The sequence below is a fragment of the Helianthus annuus genome, chromosome 10, assembly GCF_002127325.2.
Source record: "Helianthus annuus cultivar XRQ/B chromosome 10, HanXRQr2.0-SUNRISE, whole genome shotgun sequence".
Taxonomy (NCBI): Eukaryota; Viridiplantae; Streptophyta; class Magnoliopsida; order Asterales; family Asteraceae; genus Helianthus; species Helianthus annuus.
The window spans coordinates 57498398-57506071 of NC_035442.2; the positions used below are offsets into that span (position 1 = coordinate 57498398).

The 7674-nt window shown below is 31.9% G+C and overlaps 1 protein-coding gene across 1 annotated transcript; it reads left to right on the forward strand.

Annotated features, from left to right (window-relative positions):
* Window positions 1-5863: 5863 nt before the first annotated feature.
* On the forward strand, window positions 5864-6709 carry LOC110881802 (eukaryotic translation initiation factor 4G-like). Its single transcript, XM_022129952.2, has 4 exons — window positions 5864-5883; window positions 5974-6125; window positions 6225-6298; window positions 6569-6709. Exons 1-4 carry the CDS (start codon window positions 5864-5866, stop codon window positions 6647-6649), a joined length of 327 nt encoding a protein of 108 aa, XP_021985644.1. The 3' UTR covers window positions 6650-6709.
* The last annotated feature ends 965 nt before the right edge of the window (window positions 6710-7674 follow it).

The window sequence follows — 7674 nt, forward strand, 5'->3', positions numbered from 1 at the left end:
GGTGATATATTATAAATTGAAATTATAATGTTGTTTGTATTATTATATAAGGTTTTTGTTTATATTTGTTTCATAACTTATGGGAACATATCGTGTTATATAAATCTATGTACTTTTGTAAGTTATAAGATAGTGAAATCAAATTTGTAAGTTATAAGATAGTGAAATCAAATAAGATGACGATATAATAACAAAAATAATAATTATCTTTTTCATTATATATGTTAAATAGAATAATAATAATAGTGAGAATAAGGATTAACAACAATATTTTAATTTTAAAATCTAACTAAACCAACTTTTGGACACATGTCATTCATTGAAGGTATTCTAAAATCTATATTTATTTTATATTAACTAAATAAATAAATAATAAATAAATATTAAATCTTATCATACTTTAATAAAATATTATCATCAAATCTAAATTGTTAATTTAATATATTTTTAAAATAAATACATCTCTTATCTACTTATCTTATATTGAATATACAAATAATAAATTAATATTAAATATTATCCTAATTTATTAAAAATATAACTTTTTTTATTATTTGGTATACAAAATTATATTTATCCAACTCGTGTAAAATGCGAGGTTTTTAAGAATATATTTTTTTTATTATTTGGTAGATTTTTCAACCCGACTATACATGGGTTTTTTAAAGATACGACGTTTTTACTATTTAATATACAAAATTACATTTGTTTAATCTGTGTTATACACATGGTTTTTAAAGATATAACTCTTTTTTAGATCTATTCAACACGTGTAATATATGGAGTTTTAAGGATGTAATTTTTTATTATTTGGTAGATTTATTCAACCCGATTATACATGGGTTTTTTAAAGATACGACAATTTAGGTATTTAGTATACAAAATTACATTTATTTAATCTGTGTAATACACATGATTTTTAAAGATATAACTTTTTTATTATTTGATATATAAAATTACATTTATTTAACCCGTACAATGTACAGGGTTCATAAAAATATAACTTTTTATTATTTAATATATAAAATTACATTTACTCAACCCGTGTAATACACGGGGTTCTAACCTAGTAAAATATAAGTAAAATTTGTGAGACTAAGGGAGAGGGTGTCACGTGACATTTAATGGAATCGTTTATTATAAGTTAGATTAGATTTAATTACATAGATAAGATTGTTTAAATGAGAAACAAATATATCAATGTTAAAGTTCGGTTAATTTAATAGTGTATAATTTTGTTTTAAAGTATACGTAATTATAGGGATCTTTAAAGCTTAGCCATGAATATTCTAATTTTATATAAGAATACTTATGAGTAAAACTTGTAGTGTTATCAAATTTTAATGTATACGGTAGCTTTAAAATTTTGTAGTTTACATAACTCGGCTTAGCTCGTTTACTAGAGCTCAAGTTCGATATTCTCAATTAAATAATACTCTCAGTTAAAACAATACACTATTAAACTTGTTTATGAGCAGAACCCAAACATAAAAATAAGTTGGTTTAGTAAATGAGATCAAATATGTCTTAATGAGGCATATTGGGCCTTGTTGGATCACAATGGACAATAATATATCATATATAGACTATATTGGGTCTTAATGGATCACAATGAACAATAGTAGATCATATATGTCCTAGTGGACCATATTGGGTCTTAGTTGATCACAATGACTAGTGGTAAATCATACATGTCTTAATGGACTATAGTAGGCCTTAATAGATCACAATGGATGATAGTAGATCATATGTGTCTTAATGGACCTTATTGGGCCTTAATCGATCACAGTGGCCAATGGTAGATCATACATGTCTTAATGGACCATATTTTGGCTTTAATTGATCATAATGGACAATAGTGTATCACATATGTCTTAATGATCCATATTGGGCCTTAATGGATCACAATGGATAATAATATATCACATATGTATTAATGGACCATATTAGGCCTTAATGGATAACAATGGACAATAATATATTAATGTCTCAATTGGCCATATTGGGCCTTAATGGATCACAATGGACAATAGTGTATCATATATGTTTTAATCGACCAACTAGTGTCTTAATGGATCATAATGGACAATAATAGATCATATATGTTTTCATGGATCATATTGGGTCTTAACAAATCACAATGGATAATAGTAAATCATATATGTATTAGTAGGCCATATTGGGCCTTAAGGGATCACATTGGATAATAATAGATCATACATGTCTTAGTGGACCATGTTGGACCTTAATTGATCACAATTACTAATTGTAGATCGCATGTGTTCTAATAAACTAAATCGGGCTTTAATGGATCACAATGAACAATACTAGATCGTCTATGTCTTAATGGACCATATCAGGCCGTAATGGACCATAATGAACAATAGTAGATTGAATATGTCTTAATGGACCACCTGGGTACACGAATAGGCAAAAGGCCACTCACGCCCTCGATCTTAGACATCGCTGATGACCCGAGCCACCGCCAATTCTAGGGGAAATCCACCTCCCGAAGGCCTGCTTTGGTAAAATCCATGATTTCCGTATTACATTTTGTCACACACTATACTTTAACTAGCGACCTCTAGATAAAGTCATGCTAATACGACTAGAGAAAGTTTATTTGTTTGTTTTAAATAATTTTTTATTGCCTTGTATATATTAACTTATATAAATATATTAATGTTTTTATTAAAGTTAAACTATGTTTTTACTAATATAAATAAATATATTTATATTTTTATTAAAGTTAAACTATGTTTTTTACTAATATAAATAAATATATTTATGAATCTTCTTGAAAAATTACATGTAGTAACCAATAAATTCCCAAAAGTTAAATTTCCCTCGTATTAAAATTCATCTCCCCCTCCTTCCTCTTTCCCTCTTCTCTCTTCTTCTTCCTCCCATAAACACCATAAACACCAGGGGGGGTGTTTGGGTTCCTTCTATTTCAACTTATTGACTTATTTGAGGCAAAAAGGACTTTTCAAAGTGTTTGGAATTCCTTTGTGTGTGAGTGAATAAGTCAATAAGTCAAGAAATCCTAACTTATTACTTCTCAAATAAGTTGAAAAGTCATTTTCAAAAGAAAAGCCAAACATGCACCAGGTCCAAAAACTAAAAATCAAACCAAAGAAAAAAACCCCACTACACATATTCATCATTATCTTCACAAAAGATCTATTGTTGTCACTAACAAGATTCTCACCCTAACCCTGACTGCCGCAATCACTTCCCACCGCACTCTTGCCACCGCCACGCTCTAAATCGAGTGAATTGGGACTACAGAGGCCAGAGGAAGATCATTCCGTTGCTCCAAATGTTGTATTGGCCGGTAAGTCGGTCTGGATTGGTGTCGTTTTACGGGGAGATTTGAATAAGATTACTGTTGGATTATGTTTGAATATGCAGGACAAATGTGTTTTTCATGCTGCTTGGTCATCTCCTACAGGTATTATTTGTAATTTACTGTTTTATTTTGTTGAGGTTGTAGTTAGGGTTCTGGTAAATTGTGTGTGGAAGACAAGATAATTGGTAATTTATGAATGTAAGTTATGTTAGCGTGCAAGGTTCAATAACTAAAATAAAAATCAGAACTGACTAATCATATCCAACAATAAGCAATCACATCATTAAGTTTGATTATACTATCATTTAAGATGTTTATTAACTTGGTTTTTAGCCTAGTGCAAGTCTGGTTAGATTTCACCTGGTAGGTTTACCTTTTTAAGCCTCTGTTATCTCAGATCTACTATCAAATTTGTTGTTTGTGTTGTGTGTTATGTGCATATAATGTTTTTTTTGGGGGGGGGGTGAAAGTGCACTAATTTTAACGTTATAGAGTGAAGTTAAAAGATTGACGCATAGATATCGATATTGTTATTATTTTTTCAATTAATTGTTTTGCTGAAGGAATTAGTTAAGATGTATACAAAACTTTACATGGAGCAATGCTACTCCGTCGATCTGTAAGTGTGGGTTCAATAACTTTTTAAAGAAAGCATATAACAAATCATTTTTTTATACGGTCCTGCCAAGGAATCACCTGCTCGGACAAAAGGTAGTGGAATAGAGAAAGTGGATTAGATGGTAATAATTAGATGTCTTAGTGATAATCACCTACTTGCAAGTAATTACTTTGTTTTTGGAGGTGTTTTCGGTTTGAAGCTTTAATAATCAGATGTCTTAGTGTTTTACAAGTTCTTTAAGGAGTCGATAGGTTTAGTGAAGCTTTAATGATCATTTGATAAAAAATATTGGAGAAAAAAAATGATGTTTAGTAAAAGTAAAACTGAAGAAATCCTCTCTTATTAGGTTAAGACTTCTGTATACATCAATGTGTATTGAAAGTTTATTCTAATATGATGTGCTGATTCCTTGTGCTTCTTCTTCAGATTGATGGAAGTGTTCCAAACACACGAGTTACAGCTATGGGGCGGTGCTGTACTTATATGCAGGTGAATGTAACATCATTATAGAAGCTGTTAATGCCTATAGTTTCTAGTATAGCCAGTTTTCCCTTTTATTGACAATAACTGATCTTTGCAGAGTACTAGAACCGGTTATCCTACCTTCTGCATCAAGCCAAGCTGTCAAGCAACGGCTTTTGAATTTTGTCCATTCATTATCTACAGTATTGGCATTTGCATACTAATTATCAAGGTGATAATGATTAACCTTGGATTTTTTTTATCTTTTCTGTTTAAGCTTACGCAAAACATGAATGGGTTGTTGATTACTGATTGATATCTAGTAGAGGTGGCAATTTCGACCTATGTAATTATAGATGACTTATAGACGATGTTGTATTTTGTTTTGGCAGCTTGATACAACAAATACAAAAGTTCTTTGCGGATAAGGACCCCCGCGATGCAAGAACTGTACGACTCCATGAATCTAGCATATCTATTTTTATTTTTATTTTTTGTGTCGATTTAGGTTAAGTTTCTACCTGTTTGACAAATACATAATTCAAATCGACATGCTCATAATTAAACGGGTTATAATCGCCACTTCTAATTGTGAGCTTGTTCTTTACACAGGAGTACAGTATGATGGTGGAACTCGCCTTTGCATTAGAAAAGCATGGGATCAGTGTATTTGGCTTTCATTTCCATGAAATTGGTAAGTCACATTAACGTATAACACACAACCGTCTGGATGGCCCTGGAGGAAGGTCGGGTTGAGTGACTACACAGTGCTCACTCTCGATGTGAGACCGATTTTTTTTAAAAACTATGTGTGTGTGTATATATATATTAATTTTTTTATACATATTTTAGTTTAAAAAAATATATTTTAGGGACCAATTTTTTCCTACTCGCATCGAGCCCTCAAATTTTTGAGAGTTTTTGGGGATGGCCCCAATGGCGGTAAGGGTGGGGAGGGGGTCAGTGTATTTTGTAAACAAAAACTCCGATCGTCCCCCGTTAGAGGTTTGATTAAACCCGTCAATCGCCCACCAGACAATACATTAATTTGTTAGTTATCCATTACGAAGAAAAAAGGATTGTGTTTCTCGTGAGAGTTTGAATTGGATACATGTCCGTTAATCAATCAAGAGGCGATAAAAACGAGCCACCACACTACAGAAGATCCGGCCGATCCGCTAACTTTTCAGGTGGCGGTGGTACTACTGGTCCTTCATCCTCTGCGTATTATTCCGGCAAAAGGTGAAATAAAGTTGGGGCTTGTTTTTATCTGAATCAGGGCTTTTTTATTTACTCTACTGTTCTCTAATATACATTTGTATTTTGTTTTAATAGCTTTAAGAAAGTGGTTAGTAATGCACAAGGAGGATATTCGAATGCGAATTTGGGACCTTCAAGTTCTTCTTATAGTGGTGGTAGAGCTCCATTGAATGGTGCACATGTTCAACCGGCATTAAGAGGTATGTTTGCAGTTTGTAACAAAGATTATAGAGTTATGAAATTTTTGTGGAGTTTATGTTGTTGGTTTATATATTGTAAGGACACCTGATGCTTCGTCTACTGGTGGTGTTGTGAAGCCGATTGATGCATCAGTTCAGAAAACCACACCGGGCCTGCCAAAGGCTCAACCGAGTAATGCAGTTCCGCTCAGTTCTGGCACCTTTGGTTCCGGCTCTTCTACACCTGTTAAGGGTACGAAGTTTATTATTTTTGGAGTTAGAATTTATTATTCAATCTGGAACCAAGTATGTGTTTTAAGAGAGTACTTACAAGCCATCTTTTGATGCTTAGGTTCGGCTGATGCTTCTAGGGCATTTCCTCTTCAGTTTGGGTCAATTAGTCCCAGTGTTATCAACGGAATGCAGGTATTTTTTATCATCGCTATGTCTAAACAACACTCTTTTGAACTATGTTAATCTATTAGAGATGGTAGGATGGGCGGGTTGGGTGACAGGTCAAAGTGACCCATAAACACTTTTTACCCATTTTAATTTTTTCTTTAAATAGCTTATTTGTAGACTATGATTATGATTACAAAAGCAATACGATTTCGTTAAACTAAATTTTTGAACAGTATAAAAGATAGCTAAATAATGAAACCATGTTGATATCCTTGGATATTTTTTATTTTGCAGGCTCGTATTGATTCCTTAAAGGCTGCATCTTCCCAAAATTCAGATGTTCCGAAACAACGCTTGATATGGAAATTACAATAACATGGTGTTTACAAGTAGCATGAATAAAACACTTGGGGAATCATACAACATCAGAACTAGTCACCAATTACAAATTTTCTCCCCACCACAACAGTAGTAATGTGGCCACAAACCCATGGATGCAATTTGCAGCACTTTTAAGTCTAAAACATTGAGTATATGGACTTGAAGAAAACAGTCTTGAAATAGTTATTAGTTTCTGTATAAAGTTGTTTTCCTTCTTAACTTTTGTGGATTGGTTTTCATTAGAAGTTAATTTAAATTAAAAACTTATGTATGGATTTTGGGTTATTATTGTTAATAGCATTTGGTTTTTAGTTTTCTCATTTTACTTTAGTTTTTATTTGACAAAAAATGGAAAATAAAATGGGTAATTACATGAAAATGGTCACATACAACCACATAAAAAAGTGTGACCAAAGTTTAGACAACAATCACACATAGAATTACAAAATTTCATGTGACTATAAATAAAAATTAGCCACATCATATTCACTTTGTTTCTTGTTTGTGTGACGGAATGATACCAAACGTCATGGGAAAAGAAGATTATGTGTGACCAAATGTTAGACAATAGCCATACTTAAAATTACAATATTTGGTATGGCTATAAATAACCACTAGTCACGCCATAGTTACTTTGTTTTTGGTGTGTGACAGAATGATACCAAACGTCATGGGAAAGAAAGTTATCTGTGACAAAATGTTAGACAATAGCCATACTTATAATTACAAAATTTAATGTGGCTATACATAACCATTAGCCACACTTTCATCACTTTGTTTTTTTGTTTGTGTGACGGAATGATATCAAATGTCATGAGAAAAACAAATATGTGTGACAAAATGTTAGACAATAGCCACACTATCATTACTTTGTTTTTATTGTGTGACAAACTAATAACAAATGTCATAGGAAAAACATATATATGTGACTAAAAGTTAGACAATAGCCACATTTACAATACATTCATGTGACAATGTAATAGAACCGGCCACACTTATAATAAATTCATGTGGCTATT

Bases quoted from the DNA above. Each gene is read 5' to 3' on its own strand.
- LOC110881802 (XM_022129952.2), top strand. From the start codon at position 5,864: ATGGTGCACATGTTCAACCG. The intron at 5,884-5,973 runs GCATTAAGAGGT...ATATATTGTAAG, and splicing joins ATGGTGCACATGTTCAACCG to GACACCTGATGCTTCGTCTA. The intron at 6,299-6,568 runs GTATTTTTTATC...TTTATTTTGCAG, and splicing joins GTGTTATCAACGGAATGCAG to GCTCGTATTGATTCCTTAAA.